This window comes from Phyllostomus hastatus, unplaced genomic scaffold (assembly GCF_019186645.2).
Source record: "Phyllostomus hastatus isolate PE091 unplaced genomic scaffold, TTU_PhHast_1.1 phas_scaffold_345, whole genome shotgun sequence".
NCBI classification, from domain to species: domain Eukaryota; kingdom Metazoa; phylum Chordata; class Mammalia; order Chiroptera; family Phyllostomidae; genus Phyllostomus; species Phyllostomus hastatus.
Window position 1 is genome coordinate 16704933 of NW_025334024.1, and position 21658 is coordinate 16726590.

The 21658-nt window shown below is 42.8% G+C and overlaps 1 protein-coding gene and 1 non-coding gene across 11 annotated transcripts; both read right to left on the reverse strand.

The window, feature by feature from the left end:
- Positions 1-8: 8 nt before the first annotated feature.
- Positions 9-19066, reverse strand: ZFP90 (ZFP90 zinc finger protein). 10 transcript variants are annotated; one of them, XM_045819044.1, is made up of 6 exons: positions 18893-19059; positions 18570-18631; positions 17619-17680; positions 7767-7893; positions 7317-7412; positions 9-4140 (listed from the first exon to the last, which is right to left on the reverse strand). In XM_045819044.1, the coding sequence occupies exons 4-6, from the start codon at positions 7834-7836 to the stop codon at positions 2495-2497; spliced, it is 1812 nt and encodes a 603-aa protein (XP_045675000.1). In that variant the 5' UTR covers positions 7837-7893; positions 17619-17680; positions 18570-18631; positions 18893-19059; the 3' UTR covers positions 9-2494. The 10 variants fall into 10 exon arrangements, with proteins under 10 accessions (XP_045675000.1, XP_045674995.1, XP_045674994.1 ...); XM_045819039.1 differs by lacking the exon at positions 17619-17680 and adding an exon at positions 8877-8933 and having other exon boundaries at positions 18800-19037; XM_045819038.1 differs by lacking the exon at positions 17619-17680 and having other exon boundaries at positions 18944-19066.
- Positions 13828-13890, reverse strand: LOC123806221. Its single transcript, XR_006783454.1, has one exon. It is a non-coding gene; the product is annotated as a U7 small nuclear RNA (small nuclear RNA).
- Positions 19067-21658: the final 2592 nt, after the last annotated feature.

The window sequence follows — 21658 nt, forward strand, 5'->3', positions numbered from 1 at the left end:
AAGGCTATTTATTGAAGTAATACAATGATGTTACAAGGATGCATTTCACGTGGCCTAGAAAGCTAGGTGTTCTTAAGTGCATGTTTCATGAGTGCTAGGACTACAGAATCCTCTGCTCAGTCAGCCACACATACATCCTGGGCTCCCTCTCTCTCAGTGAAGACGCTGAGATTCAGAGATTGGTTGGATCTAGGCCAGGCTCCACACACAAACCAGTGGTCTCCTTTAGGTCTTTGAGAACTATCTTTACAAACTTCCATAGCAGTAGGGTAGCACTCAACTGGTTACAATTCATGCCATTCTTACAAAGAGCCCACTATGAGGGTCCCCAAACAATCAGTAGCAAAACGAGTTCCTGATAGGCATCTTGGCTAATCAACAGGGGAGGGTTTGGGTATAATCACCCATTGCCAAACTATGTATCAGACAACACAAACTTGGCCTTGGCATCATGTGCACACTAAGCATGAAACATAATAAATGTAGTTTTTGAATGGTTAATACCTTGTAAGGGCAGGTCAACTTGGAAGTATCCCACCTTGCTCCACACATGACATTGAGCTACACATCCCATATTTCAGTCCCCAAGAACATTTTTTTTCTGGAAAAATTATGAAGAGCCCTGGTTGGGTAGCTCACTTGGTTGGAGAGCCATCCTATGCACCAGAAGGTTGTGGGTTCAATTCCATCAGGGCATTTATCTACAGTGTGGGATCAATCTCCAGTTGGGGCATGATGGGAGGCAACCAACTGATATTTCTCTCTCTCTCAAATCAATAAACATATCAGGTGAGGAGTAAAAAAGAAAAATTATGAAGAATGTTTGGGAGCTGCCTCATGTCCAGGATAAGGATCATGGATCCTGCTACCTGGCATGCAAGAAAGCCAGTAACAAAGGTTCACCATCAACATCACTCATCTCACTCCTCCCATTAACTCATCAATGTGGGAAAATTTGCTTATCTTAGGGAGGAGATGTTCTTGTTATTAAAGGGGTCAATATCCACAGTTGCTTCTAAATTTTTCTGCACTGTTGGTACCAATGAGTCAACAAAGGTCCTTGAAATTCCTTTAGGGTAGCCTATGAAATTCCATTAGGGGACATTAAGGATTAGAGTGGGCTACTTAAGCATAGATCTCAGGCACCATAGAGATTAAAAGTTAATTTTTTATGGTGAAATATTTCCTTGGCACGCATGCTGATTTAAAGGCAAATTTTATGGCAAGAGGTAATTGAATTTATACTTCTCTACAGTAAAACTAATTTTGGGGAAAATTCTTATCTTAATTTTGTGTTATTTCCCCCACTGATCCAATATAGGAAGTGTGGGGCAGTGCAGAGTAAGAGAACTTAATAGTTCTATAAAACTGACATGTTAGTTGAAAGGATTATATTTGGAAAATGAAAAAAAGTCACCAATAGTTCAACCATTTACAGTTTCTGTTAACATTTTGGTTTGTAAGCTTCTAACAAGCTGCTTTAAATAAGTTTGTGACAAATCTCCATGTCTTGCTGCCTTATGCTTTTATGAATTCCCAATGTGTCCAACTCACGAGTGCTCATTAAATGTTTGTGCATCTGATCTAAAGTTTATTTAAAAGCCCTGTGAAGGTCTGCTTTCTCTTTAGTACTTTACTACTTTTCTTTCTCTATAGTAAAGTATTACTTAAATCTTACCTAGTATTTCCATATAAGTAGTATAATATGGCGATGCCAGTTGTATCTTGTGGCCAAGCAGGTCAGTTCCCACATCTAATCTGGCTTACATGCAGTGTATATTTTATTTCAAGCATTTTAATATTCTACTAAATTGAAGTTTCAATATGTGAAAAAAAAAACGCATAAAAGCCCTCTGAATTCCAAGATACCTTTTTCAGTGTCAAAACCCTGGGGCCAAAGATCCAGGAGACCTGCATCCTCCACTCAGCTTTGCCATTATAAGTTGTATAAGACTGTGCAAACCATTTCACATCTTTGGTTTTCAGTTTCTTCATCTATACAATGAAGTAGTTGGACCAGTTGATCTAGTCCTTTAAATGGTGAATTTTTGGAGGTGAAACTGGTTTCCATGGTGAATTTAATGTAAAAGCTGCAATTGAATGCAGTTGTCAAGCAATTTTAAAAATGAGTTTTGGTCATTACTGCAGGAATTTTTTTTTCTATAAAAAATGCTGTAAACAGTAATAGTCAAAATGTTATGGTAATCTCCTCCATATATATGTTAAAAAGCTTTGTAAAGCCCAATAGGCATATCATTTCCAACAGGTTATACATGATGCTTGCAGTTGTTTTTACAAATTTGTAACCAGATCTGAGAATGTGGCTTTTTAAATTGGATTTAAAAAAGTCTACCAGCACAGTTTTCTCTGCACACAACATACAAACACACATAATTCATTACATTTTCAAGCTTTCTCTCCAGTATGAATCTTTTGATACCAAGCAATAATATTTTAGCTAAAGCTTTCTGCACATTCTTTAATTTCAGGGTTCTTAAAGTTTATTTCGCATATGAATTCTCTGGTGTTTAGTGAGAGCTGAGCTTCGACTGAAGTTTTTCCCACATTCCTTACAAGCATAGGGTTTTTCTCCAGTATGAATTCTCTGATGATCATGCAGATTGGTTTTCTTTCGGAAGGCTCGCCCACATTCATTACATTCATAGGGTTTTTCTCCAGTATGAGTTCTCTCATGTTGAATGAGGGATGAACTCTGACTGAAGGCTTTCCCACAGTCAATACATTCATAGGGTTTCTCTCCTGTGTGGGTTCTTTCATGTTGAGTAAGTGACGAGCGTCGACTAAAGGCTTCTCCACATTCATTACATTCATAGGGTTTTTCTCCAGTATGAATTCTGTGATGCTCTATGAAACTTGTACTCCTTTTGAAAGCTTTCCCACATACATTACATTGATAGGGTTTCTCTCCAGGATGAGAAATAGGTTGTTGACTAAAGGTCTGCTCACAGTCATAGGGGCTCTCTCCAGTATGGATCCTCTGATGATCAGAAAAGTCCGTAAAGTGACTGAAGTCTTCCCCACAGTCATTACAATGATAGGATTTCACTTCAGACAGAGTGCTTTCATCTTGAGTAAGAGATGAGCTGTGCTTGAAATCTATGCTGTAGCTATTGCTTTGGTAAGGTTTCCCTCTCTTATGAATCCTCATATGTTTATAGAGGGATGGGCTCTGACCAAAAGCCCTCCCACATATGCTACATTCAAAAGGTTTTTCTCCTGTATGAGTCCTCTCATGCTGGACAAGGGAAGAACATCGACTAAAGGCTTTCCCACATTCCTTACATTGAAAGGGTTTCTCTCCACTATGTGTGACCTCATGCTGAGTGAGGGACGTGCCATGCCTAAAAGACCTTCCACATAAGTTGCATCGATAGGGCTTTTCTCCAGTGTGAATTCTCTGGTGTTGAACAAGGGAGGAGCTACGCTGGAAGGCTTTCCCACAGAGACTACACTGATAGGGTTTCTCTCCAGTATGCGCATTCTCATGCTGACCAAGGGATGAGCTATGCCTGAAGGCCTTCCCACATACATTACATTCAAAGGGTTTTTCCCCTGTGTGAATTCTCTGATGCTCTGTAAGCTGTGTCTTCCAGAGGAAAGTTTTTCCACAGTCAGTACATTCATGGTGTTTCTTTCCAGCATAAATTCCCTGATCTGTACCATTGGGGAAAGCTCCCTCTCCTTTATGAGTTTTCTCATGTTTGTTAAGTGATGATCTATGAATAAAAGCTTTTCTACATTTGTTACATTTATAAGGTTTCTTTTTTGCAAGGATATTATTCTCATTAAGTAAGTCTGAATTATGTTCCAAACTGATTCCCAGTGTAGCACATTCACTAGACCTTGAAGGAATGTTCAGTTGTGTGACCAGGTCTGTGTTCAATCTAGAGTTTTCACCAAATTTATTATGCTCAAAAGTTTCCTCCGGTGTGGTTTTTTTCTGGGTGGATACATCTGGCACCAGATATCTCTTCCAGTTTTCTTGGTGCTTCTCTAAATGACTACTCACATCCCAGGCATCTTCTAATGTGGCATGTGAGAGACCATCTGTGCGCGGGGATACTTCAGATATGCTCTGCTGCAGATTTGATGGTTTGGCTTCAGGCATGGTCTTCCAGTCTGAAAGAAATCCAAAGTGCAAAAGTCCCCTATTCCCTCTGTTGAAACAAACTGCTACAGCAGGAATGAAGAAATGAAAGATTCAAATTATACATGACTCTGTTTTGAGATTAGTCCTGTAGCTTGGGGAGAATACCCAAAATGGAGGAAAGGAAGAGTGAAGAGATATGATAGTGCAGACTGCAGATCCAGAGTGAATGGTAAGTCCAGAACTGGGAAGCCCACCTAGGAGGGCTGGTTAGGGAGTAAGGAAATACATGATTATGAAACCGTCAGGCATAGATACAAAGAGAATAGCATCACAGTCCATCCTTAGGATCCTGTCTGCTCTCCATGACTCCTGTCCATTTTACAAACCACCAAACTCTCTATATTCCTAATACTTCTATTTTGTAATTTCTCTCAAGTCACCTCTGAGGCTCCAGATATTCAAGCCATGCAGAGTAAACCTGCAGCTAGTGATCTAACAGAAACGTTTCTTTGATATTTTTGGAGATCAAGGGCTAGATGGCACAGGCTGAGAGAAATATTTCAGCAGGCAAATCATCCTTGCCCTTACAACTAGGGCTGTGGTTTTAGTCTATTTACATTCTGGTTCTACACTAGCCACCTCTCTTAACAACAACAACGAAAAGGATTTATTTTAATATGCCTAATAAATTGACCTCTAAAACCCATTAATAAATATTGAGCTCTAGTTAATGATATATGCATGGGAAAATGTAGGGATAAAATATACTCATTCTGCAACTTACTTGAAAATGCATCAAAAAGATAAATTGGCAGATGGATGATGAGATATGTGATAAAGCAAATATAATAAAATGTTAACTATAAATTTTGGTGGTAGGTATATGATGTTCACTATATAATTTTCTCAACTTCTCATATATTTGAAAATTTTCATAATGAAACATTTGGAGGGAATAACCCAGCAACTAAGGGATCCTAACCCCCTTACCCTGTAACAAGACTTGATTCTAAATTCCCGAGGACAGGGAATGCTTAGTATTTCTCTTAGAACACTTCTTAGTGGGACATTCAAGAAATGTTTGTTGAAATAAATGCGTAATTAAGTTTTCTCCCAAGTCAGATTCTGTGACATTCAATCAATAATTTCTGACTGCCTTCTACGTACGTGCTTTGCACCACAGACAAAATACATAGAAACAAAGTAGACTCTTTAGGAGCCTGAAATCCAAGAACAGAAACAAGACTCAATCTTTTGACAAATAAAAAAAAAGGAAAAATCATCAGATGGTATTAAATCTGAATTTGTGTGGTAGAGATGATATAAATGGTATTTGTGATCAGGGAAGTAAGAAATAAATATATTAGCATATATTAGGTTTCATGAATTAGACCTTGAACTTAAAGAATAGATGGCTTTGGATAGACAGAAACTATTATCTAATGAGGAAGAGTATATGCTACCTACAAAGAACATTAAAAAGAAGCTAAACCTAAATGAAGGAACAGAAAGACAGAACTGAAAGGCTGATGCAGACATTTAAATCAAGGGAGTTTGCTTCTTATAATGATGTATAGGAAGGAATAACAAGGTTTCTTCAGAGGTGGGTGGTTTATGAAGATAAAGCCTTAAAATCCAATATGGTACACCAAATAATGAATAGATAAACAAAATTTGATATATGTATACAATGGAATAAATACAAAGGAATGAATACCAAGAAAATGAAGTAATACATGCTACAACATGAGCCTTGAAAACATTATGCTAAATGAAAGAAACTAGGCACAAAGGGCTATATATTCTGATTCCATTTATAGAACATACCTAGAGTAGGCAAATCCACAGAGAGAAAAAGTAGATTAACGGTTGTCAGGGACTGGGAGTGATGGGAAACAGACAGTGACTGCTAATGGGTATAAGGATTCTTTTTGGGGTGTTAAACATGTTCTGTAATTAGGTAATGGTGATTTTAACACAACTCTGTATATATCCAAAAACCACTGAATTGTACACCTTAAAAGGGTGAATTTTATGTTTTGTGAATCATATTTCAATAAAGCTATGATTTAAAAAAATCCAATATGGTTCTCACTGGGGAGCTCAGTTGGTTAGAGAGTGAGGGCACATGCAGGAGTCAACCAATGAATGCATAGGTGGGTGATAGATAACAGTAATCTAAGCCTGGAGCTTCATTTAAGATGTCACCAGTGAAGTTAAAAGGCAGGAAAATCTAAGCTACTTCTCAAAGGAGGAAAATAACCTGGGTTGAAAGAAAAAGACTAAACTGACTATGGTGTCTGGTCTAATAGGCAAGGGAAGAAAGGGGTGATGAGCAAGGTGGCAAAATGTGCTGGCCGAGGATGAAAGGGGATTAATTTAGATTTTGCATCTTTAATAAGGATTGCGTGGGACTTCCAAGTGGAGGTGTCCTGTAAAAAGAAAAAAGTGAGCAGGATACAAGTAAGGATGATTGCTGAGTCTACAGCAAAAACAAAGAGCTGCAAGTACAAGAAAGCAGGTACCTTTTGGCAATAGAGAAAGAAGGGGTGGAGGCTGGAGGGGAGCCTCCTTAAGGCAAACTTGTGTAGCAGGGAAAGCAAGGAAAATCAAACATGGAAAGCCAAGAAGCACTTAGTAAGTAGGGCGACCAAGAGAGGACGATACTTAAGGAACTGTGGAGGGAGGCAATAAATCAAATCAGCATGAACACAGAATAAATGGAAGACCATGTTGTTCCCTGGATGGGTGTAGTCAGGGACAGAAGTTTAAAAATGAACTATGAAGGGAGGAAGAATCAAAGCTGTGGCTATTTTCTACAAGTCTGGGGCAGCCAACAGTGAAAGCAGTAAGACAAAACAAGGAAGAGACATGGAAATTCAATTATGTCTGAATGAGGAAGAAAAGGAGTCGTTAAGGATGGGAGACTGAGGACACCAGAGAAAATAATCCATCTAACAGGGTTACAGGATAGGGAGAGATGGCACACTGAGGGTAGAACAAGGCGTATCTTTTCCCCTGGGACCTACCAGCAGCAGGAACCCCTACTGGAGAAGGGAGACATACAGAGGTGTCACTCAGGAGATGACTCAGCCTCCTCTGCCAGTCTATGAGCTCCCAGGACAGCAATTTGAAGGTTCTTCCCCCTCCCTCAGCCATGCGTCATGTAAACTGATTCCTACAGGCCTGATTCTCATGCATTTACCTGGACAGAAAGATCTTTGGATTTCTCCCTCTGATAGCCATGGCTCTTCTCCTTGCTCCAATTTGAAGATCACCTCTGGCTTGGAAACTTGATATCCTGCTCACGGGTAAAAACACAAGATTTGGTTGTTTGTGCAAGTGACCCAAGAACCCTCCTACAAGTCAGTACTAGTCCTTGATCCTCAGGAACTCTGACGGAAAAGAAAAGGTGCACTTGAGGAGTCATGCAATCAAATGGTCTGTTTCCAGTTCTGCGAAAGAAAGATCTTTTACCTAAAGAACAGGCTCGGAAACCCAGTAAGGCCAGGTCCCAGAGAGATGAGTAAGCTCCGACGCTGAACACCTAGCCCTGCTCTCAGTCATCCAAGCTACAGTCACAGAGCCCCACAACCTTAGCAACTGAAAAAGGAAAGACCCACCACTGGGCAACACACTGAGATGTGGTCCTTACCAAGAGAAACCAGGTTGCTGTAGTTCTCCAGCATCACGTCCCTGTACAAGCGCCTCTGAGCAGGGGCCATGTGGTGCCATTCTTCCTGGGTGAAGTCCACAGCCACGTCCTTGAATGTCACTGATTCCTGTAGGATCACATTGCTGCTCAAATAGGATCAACGCCACAAACATTCCCATGGCAATACGGGTAACACACTGTAGGGTCTTTACAAACGATGATCACACATTTAAAATCCTGAGGTGGCAATGTTGGGTTAAATATCCTGATTGTTTACCTAATTGTATAATCTAATATTCGGGTCGGAAAGTCATGGGGAGCAATATATCCTGAAATCCTTAGTTTTTCTTTCCCTTCAAAGCTAAGCCTTTTTATACAATCACCAATTCCTCCTTGCCCGTGCACTTCCTTTGTTACAGAATCCAAATACAGTGGAAGTAAAAAGTGGCAGCCCTCCTTCACCCCATCACCAGCCCTAATTTATTCCCTAGAAATAACCTCTGCAAACAGTTTTGTGCATACACTTGAGAGTTCCTTTTCCATGTTTATTACATACCCTGTGTCTCATTTTGTGAAATACCATAAACACTGTTCCACAACTTATTTTTACATTTAGCTATGTATGTTGGAGATCTTCCCATAATAACTTCACCCTATTCCTTTGAATTACTTCATAGCACTCCACATTACAGGTGTATCACAGCTTACCCATTACCTAAAACCAACAGCACCCAGTGTACTAAGAGCAAGAGTCAAACCTCCCATCACTCACTGGGCTCTAGCCATGCTGACCATGCTGATCCCTGAACACATCAAGCTTGTCCCCATCCAAGGCTTTTATGCTAGTTACTCCCTCTCCCTCTCCTCCTACTAGTTGTAGGGGGAGACAACTAGTTACTACTGGTTATTTAGGTCTTAGCTCCAGCATCACTTCCTCAGAAAAGCTGTCTCAGCACCACCCTCTAATTTGCTCTCCATCATATTGCCATGTTTCATTTTCCTCCTGACACAGATCTCTTTGTCCAAACTCCTGTCACCTGAACTCAGGAACCAAATGGATTCAGATAAAAAGGATACTTGTACTTCTAACCATTATCGGAGACTGCTTACTTGTTAGCTTGTCACCGTGTCCTATTTGAAATTTCTCCTTCGGTCCTGGTTAGATTTCTGTCTCAAGAAGGATACAATAATGTATGGCAAAGACAATACAAAAAGATGTTGAAAGCAGAGTCACGAGTTTGCTGGAGCACTGAGGGAAGGTCACTTGGAGGTTTCTGCCTTGGTCCATGATCTTCTCCCCATGTGGCTGGGTATAGCTGGACTGGACTTCTTTCAGTTTCCTGGGAAGTACCGGTCTCTCGCCTCCCCACCACCAGTCTTTCTTTCCCTTGCTAATTCTGTTTCATACCTGTCATACTTCAGATGTTGGTTAGCAGATTTTTAGTGAAGCCTTCTGATCCCCCATTGGAGGGTTAATCCCTGTATTATTAGCTTTAAGGCACTTGGCATGCCCACAACTATTCAAATAGACCTAATAATCTATGTAATGAGTGTTTTTTTTCCTAGTTAGACGGTGAGCATTAATGAGGGCAACTATACATGTTTTTAAACTCGAAACCACTAGTGTCCAGCAAGTGCCTGACCCACACTACACATGTTTCCTAACTGAATTGAGCCTTAAGGAGACAGCTGAGATCTGAATTTTAGAGAAATGGGCGTGGGCACATCTACTGAGTGAGACGCACGACTGCATTTGTAGTCAACACTGGCCCCTCCGTGTCATCATGTCCCTGTGGTTGTGTCCCCACAGGAACAGGGAAGGGTTGAAATGTGGCAGGTTTTTCTGACCAAGGTTAGGGCCAGATAAGATGACAGTAGATATTTACTAGGTGTCTGACTTTACCATATACACTGAGGCAGAATAAAAGTGCCAATGAAAAAATACCGCAGTCCTTGAACAGGTTTCAGTTTATTTTAAAACATGTTATTTATTAGAGCATGGAATGAGACCAAACATAGTAAAGTGAGGAGGTACAAGCGTGCAGTGCAGAAAAGACTGGGAGAGGCACAGAAGTTTCAAGGTAGGCTACACGCTAGGCTTTAAGAAGTAAGTACCATTTGGATGGAAGAAGGAATAGTGGGAATCCAATCCAGGGACTGAGCAGTGACAGGGGAAGCTAGACCGGAGATGCACATGACCACCAGGAGAAAAAGGGTCCATCTGGACAAAGGCAGACATTTTGAGTTAGGCTGTGAGAAATGACACCCTCTCCCCATTGCTTACTCTGTCCTCTACACATACGGCCCCTTTGGTTTAGTTAGAGACAGCGGCCAACCTGGATTCCTCTGCTTACCTGGTCGCCCCTATTTAACACAAGGTCTCCTGACTTTATTCTACTTCCCCAAATAGGCTGCACTAATGGTAAAGAACATGCTGACCAGTAAGCAAATGTCCACTCCAGCCACTCATGGTGGGGCAGCAAGTAGCCTGTTCTACTCTTGGTCCCACGAACTCTCTTCCTTACACACTAACGGCCACTTCTCGGAACACAGATTTGACCATGCCTTACAAACCTTTAATTTCCCCCCACTTTCCCCTGCTCCTACCACCTCACCATCTCTTACCTGGACGACTGCTAAAACCTCCTAACTTGCCTCCCTCCCCTTCCACTCAGGTCTTCCTCCCAAGTCTGTTTTGACATAAAACAACTAATCTTATTAAAACATGTCAGATCGAGTCACTTTTTTGCTTTAAAGCCTCTAATGGCACCTCAATTCAGCCCAATTAAAAGCCAAATCTTTACAGTGGCCTACATGGGCCTTCCCAATCTGGCCCCCACTTCATTTTGAACCTCATCCCTGACCTACTGCCCTCCCCACTTCACTTGCCCCGCCCTCCCCACAGTTCCCGGACACCCCACATACGCTTCTGCTTTGGGGTCTCGTCTCTGCTGTCCCTCTACGTGGAAGCCTCTCCCTACAGATATGCATGCGGCTCCCCACTCACTTCCTTCAGCTTGTTCAAATGTCACGTCATCAGAGCAACCTTCCCTGACACTTCCCTACATAAAACAGCAGCCCTGCTGTGAACTGTCAACTCTTACTTTCCTTTTCCACTGTCCTCACCAGGATGTATCATGTTTTTGTTTACAGTCTGTATCCCACAGCAGAATGTCAACTCCAGGAGAGCAGGAATTTTATTTTCTTTAAGGTGGAACTTCCACCGCCTAGCAAACAGGCCTGGCACACAGTGGGTGCTCCACAAACTTTGAATAAATACATTTCCTAACATTCAAAATTGGATTCCTTAGTGTGAGTTTCAGAGCCCTTCACTAACTCGTCTCCACCTTACTTCCACAGCCTCAGCTCTCTCTGGCTTCTCCCCTCTACAGCATAACTCAGCGTGCAGAGGAGTTAGAGCTCCTTGAAATCAAAGGATCTGTTTGGTCTCTGCAAGTACTGCTTCAAAATGCTAGGCCTTCCTTCCTCTGCCTCACTAACATGCATTCTCTCTTCAGGGGTTCATTCCTGTCCCCAGGTCGGGTCTAAGAGCCCTCTCTACACCCCCCCCCCCCGCCCCACCCATGGCTCCCCTCCTTGGGCCCCTCCCCAGCACAGCTCACAGCACACGTGACATGGCGTCTGTTAATTAACATTCACTCTGCTCCTACAGGGTCAAGACCTTGTCTTAGGCACCTTCAAATCTCCACAATCATTTTGGTACACAAAAAACAATCAAGAGCTTCAAAGATTAAGTAGGTAAAAATATACTCTGAGATCCATGGTGTGAGTTAGCCACTCTGAGTTAGAGCAACTATAGGGCATTCCCAACACTGCAGGTCAGACCTCGGACTGCAATAAAATGACCTAGTAATACTTTGTAGATACCACTCATTCTTCCAAATATAACGGGAAGGACTTCATCAACACCTTTTAACACAACATGCCGATGATTTATTATAGAATTGTACACCTGAAACTGTAATTTTATTAATGTCACCTCAATAAATTCAATTAAAAAGTAAAAAAAAAGTATCAAATGCTTCCCTTCCTCCTGTTGACATAAAAGGAGCCTGGCTGAGAGTAAAGCCCAAAGCTAAGAACTGGAAACAGGATATACTAAGCTGACAAGGCTCAATTTCATGGGCCCCTAGAAAGCTCTGCACCTAATAAGTGTGTAATATCCTTGGTAAACTGTGACCTCCAAGAGATCCAGTTTTCTTATCTACAACTCTGAAATAAAGCGTCCTCTGAAATAAAGAAGAGTTTTTGTCCTGGCTGGTGTGGCTCAATGGGATGTGTGCTGGCCTGTGAACCAAAAGGTCTCGGGTTGGATTCCCAGTCAGGGCACATGTCTGGGTTGTGGGCCAGGTCTCCAGCTGGCGGCATGGGAGAGACAACTGATAAATGTACTTCTCACATACTGATGTTTTCCTCCCTCTCTTTCTCCCTCCCTTTCCCTCTTTCTAAAAGTAAATAAAATCTTTAAAAAAGTTTTAAGAGCAGACAAGTGGAAAGGATAACGTGCTAATATTAACAGTCTTTCAACTCTAACATATACCAATCCTAGAGCAGAAATCAGCTCACACTCTAACTTGGGAAACTCTGTAACTTTAAAACTTTACAAAACTGAAAACCAGAGAATGGCAACTAATGTGTAAAAATAATCTAATTTACAAATACTACTACTCCAAGACTATGTTAGTTTGCCCAGTAAGAACACATTAATTTCACTGGCATATGGTAGGGCATTTCCACTCAAGTTCTCGGCGCTCTCTGACACCAAACCAATAATAGTCTGGTAAGCTGTTGAGTCAATAGCATACCTAACAACTGAGTACAGAAAGGAGAAAATTACTATTAGCCTTTACACACATACACAAATGCCCTATTAGGCTGACGGCATCACCATGCAGGGTGTCCAAACTTTCAGCGTCTCTGCACCACACTGGAGGAAGAAGAGTTGTCTTGGGCCACACATTAAGTACACTGCAACACGTAATCACAAAAATGTCTCATAATGTTTTAAGTAAACTTAAGACTTTTGTGTTGGGCCACATTCACGGCCATCCTGGGCTGCATGCAGCCCGCAGGCCACAGGTTGGACACGCCCGACAGTATTCCAACTGGAAATCTAGACTCTGTTTCTCTTTTATGCCCTGGAATCACCAAGAGCCTCAAAAATGTCTCCTATACTCAATCCCTTCTCTTCATCTTTCAAACTAGCTCAAATTCTCCCATGCCAAAAATGCCATTAAGCCAGGCAATAACTTTCTAGATCTACGTTGTCTAACACAGTAAACCACTAGGCACATGTGGCTACTGAGCCTTGCAACTTGGGTAGTCCAATCGGATGTGCGGTAAGTGTAAAGCACACACTGGATCTCGAAGACTTAGTATGCCCCCACCCACAAAAGTAAAAAACCTCATTAACAATTTAAAAATATTGATTCACAAAGAAATGACAATATTTTAGCTATATTGGGTTAAATAATATATTACAAAATGAATCTCACCTGTATCTTTCTACATTATGGCCATTGGAAAATTTAAAATTACACTGGCGGCTTATATTTGTTTCAGACAGCACTGTTCTACATCTCCGCCTCAGGCCATTCTCTCCAGGCTGCTGAGCCACCTTCTCCCAGACTTGGCCTCCTGCCCTACACCACGTGCTTCCACCCACTGTGTGGAATCCCTGCCCTGATGACAGCACTCTGCTCGGTGTCTCCTGGCCTTGTTCTCACTGCTCTGGCTGGCTCTGCAGGAGAAATTCGTAGTCACCCTTCCAGAACCAGTGCAATGTCCCTTTCTTTCTGAAGCTTTCCAGGACCTTCACCCTCCCCAACCCCCTTCAGTACTTGGTCCACATCTCCATTTCAGAACGGGCTGTTCACTCGTGGTTTTCTCCCTCAACAATTTATAAAACTCCTTTCCATCTTGGCATCTCCAGAACCAAGCATATTGAAATGGCCCACAATCACATGGGCAATTTAAGAAAACCTGGCCATGCATGGAGAGCCTTGCCAAACAACTTTTTTTTTTTATGCCTGGGGGACAGAGGAGTCTTCTAGTAAAAACTGTAAAACCTACAGGAGAAATTCAAAAAAAGCTGTACGCACTTCAAACAACTGTTAAAAGCCCCAGCTAACATATGGTGTGTTAAACACTCACCACGGGCCAGGTGCTGAGCTCAGTCACGTATGCGCACCCTCTCACTGGAGCTCCTCACTGAAGCCACCCCGAGGGCAGCAGGGCCCTTCCCTGGACTGGGTCTGAAATGGGACCCTGGTTAAGAACCACTGCCAGGCACAGAGCAGCAGGCACTCCAAAAATGTCTGAGTGAGTAGACAGAGCCTGGGAAACTTGCTGAAGGAAAACGGGAGTCATTTTGAAGATTTTTAAAACAATGACAGATTAGTGAGTTAAATTCTTGGATTATAAAAAGAAGTGTCAAACAGAAAACGGTGACATTAATAGCCAAATCTAAAAGCTGGTTCCTCTCAAACACTAGCCAACCAGAGAAACCTCTGATACATTGAGTAAAAAAAGAAAAAAATAAGTGAATTTAAAGGGGATAAGCAAACTATAAAATATAGCAGCAGTATGTTAAGAAATGTGAAAAATCTTAATGAATAATTTTTAATTCTTGGTAATTACCAAGAATTTTTTAATTACCAAGGTTGACACAAAAAAGTAGAAACCTTAGTAACTGGGAAGGAAACAGAGGAAATTGTTTCCAAATCATCCTCTCTATAAGAATACTAGATGAAACATTTTATAGATAAATTGTTTTAAGATGGAAAAAGATGAAAAGCAACCTGAAAGTCTACAAATTAAAGATAAGCAGACACCAAAAGTTGTCAAAGATCTCTTTCCCTGAGGGCTATTTTACTTAAGGATACAGATGCAAAGAATGTTTTAAAATTGTGTTTTCAAAACATTATTTACTGTAACCAAATGGGATTTTATCTGAGTATTATTTATAGTAGTAAAAATCTTAGAAACAACCTAAATATCCTATGAGAAATGGTTAACAAATTTTGGTAAGTCCATGCAAAGCAATATAATACAACCATTGAAAGTGATAAAGAAAAATCCTCATAAAAACTGTATGAAATTTAAAATATTGTAATTGAAACTGTTTAAGGGAAAAATATGCACAGGTAGAAAAAAAGGAAATTCATCAGAAAAACCCCAGAAGTGCTAAAGAAGGGTAACAAATGACTTTCTTCTATGAAAAAGTCTGTATTGTAGATATGCTTTATAAGATATATTTTAATAAAATAAAAATAGTACCAGACATAGAAAAGTGAGGAAGAGAATCATATTTTGGGGTTCTTTCCCCTCATTTTTTTATCTTCACCCTAAGATGTGCTTAAGGAGAAGGGAATGGAGGGAGAGAAAAGGAGGGGTAAGAAACATCCATGTGAGAAATGCTGATTGGTTGCCTCTTGCCTCTGACCGGGGACCAAAACCGCAACATAGGCATGTGCCCTGACCAGGAACTGAACCTGCAACCTCTCAGTTTATGGGACGACACTCCACATTGGCCAGGGCAAGATCATATTTTTGAAATAGGTCTTAGAGGAATAGGTTTTGACATCTTAACATTCCCTTAAAGACAACATTTCTTCAAACTGTTCTGTAAAAGTCATGTTGTTTCATACAATTATTTTACCAAATAATTAGGGTCACTATAACTAGAAAAATGTAATTTTTGCCATGTAAGGAGCAGAAAGTGCAGAAAGGTGTAAAAGTGCCGCCTGGGGCTAAATGGTTATGTTTGCTCATGTGACACCCACTTACCACGCGAGTACTTTGGAGCGAGCGATGAAAGGAGTTACATGGTGCTGCCACAAAGGAACTGAAAGTCCAGTACAGAGATGGATGGGTAAGCGCATCACTCTATATATGACGTAAGCACAGTCCTGTGACAAGTGTGCACAAGTGCTATGAGAACGCACAAGGAGGGCCACCTGACCTCACCCAGGGTGAGCAGTGTGTGAGCTGAGGCTCAGAGACCAGCTCCAGCCAGCTGACGAAGAGACTGAGAAAAGGGACTTCCAGACACAGGGAGCTCGAACACTGCTTACTGCAAATACCCTGACCTAGTTCAGCAAGTGGCTGGGCTTCCCCGCTGACCCAGGAGCATGCTGTCTGAGTTCTGGTGAACGAGCCAGCACTTGCTGGGGTCTGTTCATCCCAGTGATCTAACCATAGAGCTCTTGGGATCTGGAATCAACAGAGACCAGGCCCAGTCCCTCTCCACTTCCTCCCCGTCAAGGTAGAGCACCAGGAAACCTGTTCTCCCCTGTGATGTTTTCTTTTAAACTTTCCCTATTTCTTACTGTTCTTGTGGCTTCAACTTTAAGAAAGGTAAACACCTTTTTTTATTCCTAATTAAACAGTTAGTACACCTTTAGAAAAGAATACATAGTATTTGCATAGATATAGCTACTAAGGATCTTACAGATTCTAAGGATTTTCAGGGTATCCCCCCTCCCCATCTCAGCTCCCATTCCCCTCCCACTGTAGGCCACTACAGGTACTTGTTAGCCAAGCTGTGGGGGAAGATCACACCCACCCAAACACCTCTCCAAAGGAACTATGACTTTCAAATGCTTGCTCCAACACTCCATCATTCACAACAGTCTTTAGAATGAAGAAGAAACTGTACTAGCTCCTAACTCCCTGCTCAAAAACATTGGCTCAACAGACTAGACTCCCTGCTGCTCCCTGAACACACCACACATCCTGCTGTTTCCAGAGAACTCTTTCCCAGACTTCTTTCAAGTCTGCTCATACGTCACCAGTAAGCGTAAGGCTCACCCTAGCCACCCTATTTAAAACTGCACTCGCGCCACAATCTCCCTCGTCCCCCACTCAATCCTCCCTACCTTTCTCTATTTTTAATGACTTTTCTGAGGTACTATCACCTTCTAGGACATCATATAATTTTTCTGTTTACTCCTTCTAGGATGTAAGCTCCACAAAAGCAGAAACCTTTATAAATTTGGTTCCCTGATGTATCCCAGCCACCTAGAAAAGTGTTTTAATACATATTTCAGTGACTATCTGCTGAATGAACACATGAAGGAGGAATAAATGGGTTATTAAGGCCAAAAGAAAGAAGTCCAAACTCCCTTCTATGCTCAACTACCTATTACCTACAACTCACACTCACTGTCACACAGGACATTTTCATGAAAACACCCCTCACCTTCCGGTCTCCCAACTCCCCTGACCCACACAGCCAATCAGCTCTATCCTCATCCCCTTCAATGTCACCTGTTTAGACTCCGCTCCTATTCCAAGGTGTCTCCACTGACTTTCCCCCAAGTAGAATTCCTCCCTCTCAGTGCTCACAGCAGCTGCGCTGGACACCGTCCTCCTTGTGCTTAAGATCTGCATGAGGCTGTCTTCCCCCAGTAGTTAACTTTCTGAATAAGCAGTCACAAGACTCAGTTACTCATCTCTTGCATTCTAGAGGGCCATGCTCAGGGAAAGGGAACCAAAGATAAAGGGAAATTTCTGCCTAAAAAGCCCCTGTTGTAAGTTCACTGTTCCATTCTGTCCTTCGGCCTGAGTTGGGTGACCCCAGTGGGCAATAGGGCCATTCCATGATAATAGCATACGTGAACCAGACTGCTCAGAGAACATAACTTTAGAAGTAAAGCTGAAAGCAGTCCCTGACACTCACTGCTCAGAACACAAATCCATGTTCACCATGAAAAAGGCTACCCACCTCTGCGGAAGGGATCACCACCCCCGTGAGGCGTTAAGTCATCCTAATCCTCACAGCCTATTGAGACAGAAAGGTGCTGATGGCAGTGAGTTGCTCTGGCTCACCTCAAACCAAATAACTGTCTTACTTTAGTATCGTTACTCAGCTTACTCCTTAAGGCTCACTCCTGTAAAACAAAAACATATAACAGGCAGTAAAAGATATAATTGCATTCTATATTATGTTATATGGTGTGTAATTTACTGTAAACTGCTTTTAAAGGACATTACTAATTGGTATTTTTATCTGGATTGATTTTGTCTCACACACATAGCAAATAGAATATGATTTTTCCTTAATTCTAAAGAGAGTGTGGATTAAAATACCATCTGGACCTTGTTATATTTTTACCAATATATTCTATGCAAATCAGTGGACAAATTCAGAGTTGTGATGCTTCTAGAAAATGCCTTCTCCCGCACAAGAATAAATAGGTTCACAAATCACCCTCATACTAAGTACAATGAAGACGGAACACGTGGAGATGTGCACTATTATACCTTTGTTAAAGCAGAAAAAGACGTGAAAATCTGTGTGACAGGTCTTCCTTGGTTCCCACCCCCTCCCGCCCGCCCTTTCCCAAGACAGCCCATCTCCAGCCTCCTACTCCGCAAATCCTGACCAGGATTCTTAGGACCCGTAAGGTCTATGGTTGCTGGATTAAAGCTTGGCTCCTCTCTCCTTCACTCACTGCCAATCACTACCTCCAGTAGTTTTCTAACCTGTCCACCTTCTCCATTCCTTATTGACAAGAGTTCAAGAACTTGGCTTGGCACTCAGAATTCTCAACCGTGACACTTTCCAAAACATCCATTCTCAACTCCTCCCAGAAGACGACATGACCCTGGTCCCTTCCTCTCCCTAGCTCTGAACACCTTGGGTTTCACATGGCTGGGAGGCTCCAAGGGGTCGACCGAGCCAGGAAGGAGAGTCTCCTTGATGAGTACAGTGCTCCAAACACGTCCTGGGGTCTCGTTGGATGGGACATCAGTAGTAGAAAGGTCCTTGCTGCTCACCTGGACTGTCGGAGGCCTTGGGGCCATTCCCGCCTCGCCCGGGCCTGCTTCCCAGACAGGGGCTGGGGAGAGAAGAGAGGGCCCACTCACCCGGCTGCAACCATCGACCCCACCGCATCCATCCCACCGGGCCTGCCTCCGCCCCTCAGATACTTCTCCCGGGAGAGGGGCGAAGAAGTGTCTCAGCCCCGCGTGGGCCTGCCCTTCCCTCTTCCAAATTAAAGGCTCACTGTGTCCAGGACACCCTCCTCTAGCCACGCCCAGTCCCCCCTGCCCAGCTGGGTGGGCGCGGCAGGGTGGAGGTGGTGTTAGGACCCGCGTACTCGGAATCACTGCTTCTTAAGAGTTTCCAGATTTTGCGACCTCAGGCCCACCCAAGGTTTGGAACGTCTCCTCCTGCTCCCGCTGCAGGCTCAGTCTTCTCCAATTGCAATGTGTGGAGGCGCGGCCCTAAGCGGCCTCGGTCGCACCGGGGCTGGACAATGGCCGCAGCTGCGGAGCAGAGCCGGAAGTGCGCCTGCGCACGTGGAGCCTTGCTCCAGCAACCCCGGTTCCCAGCAAGCGCTCAGACTACACTTCCCAGAGACCTCCGCGCGTGGGTTCTAAGAGGCCCCCCGGGAGGACATCGCGCGTCTTTCAGGACGCAGCAGCGGAGTGTGCAGTGAGGGACCAGCGAGTGGGCGGGGTGCTTGAGTACTCTTAGGTCCACTTTTTGCAATAAGTCACTGGGTGCCTCCTCCTGTGCCAGGGGCACGTTGCTAGTGGCGGGATACAGCAGTATATAGGACAGAAAAGACCCTGCTTTGGAGGAGCGGCTTGCACACACCGTTTATAGACGAAAGCGACAATAAAAACGTAAACAGATCAGCAAAAAACTTCAGGGACAGATTTCAGCTATGGGAACGACAGTGAAGAGGTGGGGCAATCTTGCAGCTTCAACACAAAATGTTACTTATTTCTTTGCTGCTTCTTTGCCATCTTTTTCGAACACCGGTTTGAACACTGACTCACCAGACCACACCTACTACAATTAAGACACTTGGTGAGATATTTAAAGATATTACAGGAAAGAGAGAGAGAAAAAGAACCTCTAGATAAATCTGTGGACAAAACAATATGAGAAATCAAACGGTGCTACTACCACGTTATTTCATTCCTTGGTATTTCATTGCTCAGGATTTTGTACTTGGGACGAGTTATAAACAATGGAAAATTTCAACCCCAAGACAGGTGAAAGCCAGGTACAACTATCAGATCTATATAACTGGTTTTATAGATTACAAATAATCAGTCTTCATTTCCTAGACTTAGACTTAACATTGGAGTCTCACATGGTAGGAAATGATTGCAACTTTTAATGTTCCTTTTTGTTTTTTGCTTTATCAAGAGGATAGATGTCTAAAAAAAATTAATGCCTTCTACCACTGCTGCATACAGAGAATGTTATGGAAAAAGCAGAAAGCGTAATTCGGAAGTATGAATGAGTGGTTTAAGGAGGCCCTTCTGAGTGACTTAGTAGTTGAGACTTAGGGAAGCAACTACAGGAACGTGAGAGAAACGAATTCCAGGCCGAAGGCACTGAGGGTGCAAAAGCCCCAAGCTGAAAATAAGCTTGATGTGTTTTATAAAGAGATGTCTAATGTAGCTGCAGGAGAGTGAGCGGAGTAGAGGCAGGAGCCGGCAGGCTGGGATGGTGTGATGGAGCAAGGTTCCGGAGGCTGTGATAAGGGGTGTGGACCTGGAGTGTGAAGGGAGCTACCGGACTAGCCAGCAGCAGCTGCGAAGTCACTTACTGCACTGTGAGGGGATAAGAGAAACTTTTCCTGTTGTCCCAGAATTGGTAACCAGGACCCGCCGCTGAGATTAAATTATTCAGCATTCTAAAGAGAGGCAAAACATTTGGGACTAGATACCCTCAGATCTTACGAACAGAGGCACCCTGCTACTATTATTAACTATTACCTCAATGCCACCCCCATACCCTTACAAAGAGATTAGGATGGGAAAGGAAGAATTCCTCAGAACAGTAAGGCCTCCACCTAGTGGGTAATATGATGTTCTGCTCACCCCCAAGATGAATGTGAGAAAGAAAACCACTCGAACGTTGACAGCACCCAGAGAAGGAAAGGATTTATAAACTATCCAAACGCTTCCCCAGGCAATGTTAAGGGGAATCAGAGAACAGGCCGAGTGGTAGGAGAGCAGCTTGAGTTTCCATTGTTTGTGTAGTAAGTGATAAACTGGAAAATAATTGGGCTTAAACCCTCTGGTCCCCGAGGTGGGGTGAAGCAGCTCCGAACATTAAGAGGCTATGGAACTAACTGGGGGAGGTGGAAGTGAAGCCAGATCTCCCAAGTTGGGCATCGGTAGGTTTCCTCTAAGGAACTCACAAATGCACTTCTATTTCTGCCAGTGTGGCTAAACAATTTTTCGATGGTGGATGCAATATTTTTTAAATCTTTTAAAATGCATTGGTGACTTGGCTAGTGTGGTCAGTTAGTTGGAGCACCATCCCATAGACCAAAAGGTCATGGGTTGGATTTCTGGTCAGGGCACATACCCAGCTTGTGGGTTCAATCCCCAGCTGGGGCACACAATGTCCTCAGGTGAATATAAAAAAAATGCATTGGTGAGCCAGGAAATTCATAAGGAATGCACTGAGGCCAAAAATGAAGTAAAAGTTATAACTTATAGAGGTAGCTAGGACACTGAAAACTAGTTTTCACCTGAAAGTCATTTGCCAAAGAGCTTTGTTTTTCATGGTTCTGTAGGCACAGGTACCAGGTGATGAAACTCAAGTACCATCCACACACACACATACCTCAATATGAGCTGGGACTCCCAGGGTGAACACAGGTAAATTGCCTGTTTCAAAACTTGGCATTGAGTGGAAGAGGCAGAAACCATCTGTGAGAATTTGTAACTACAAGCTGGTCCTTATGTAGATTTGTAGCCTGAATTCACAGTCCCTAGGTCCTCTAAAAAGCGGCAAGCTGAGAATTTAGTTTATATATTGGTCCCAGGCTAACAGTGCTTCCAGGAATCTGGCAGAAGCAAACACAAATCCTGCCTGGAGAAACTGGCCTTCA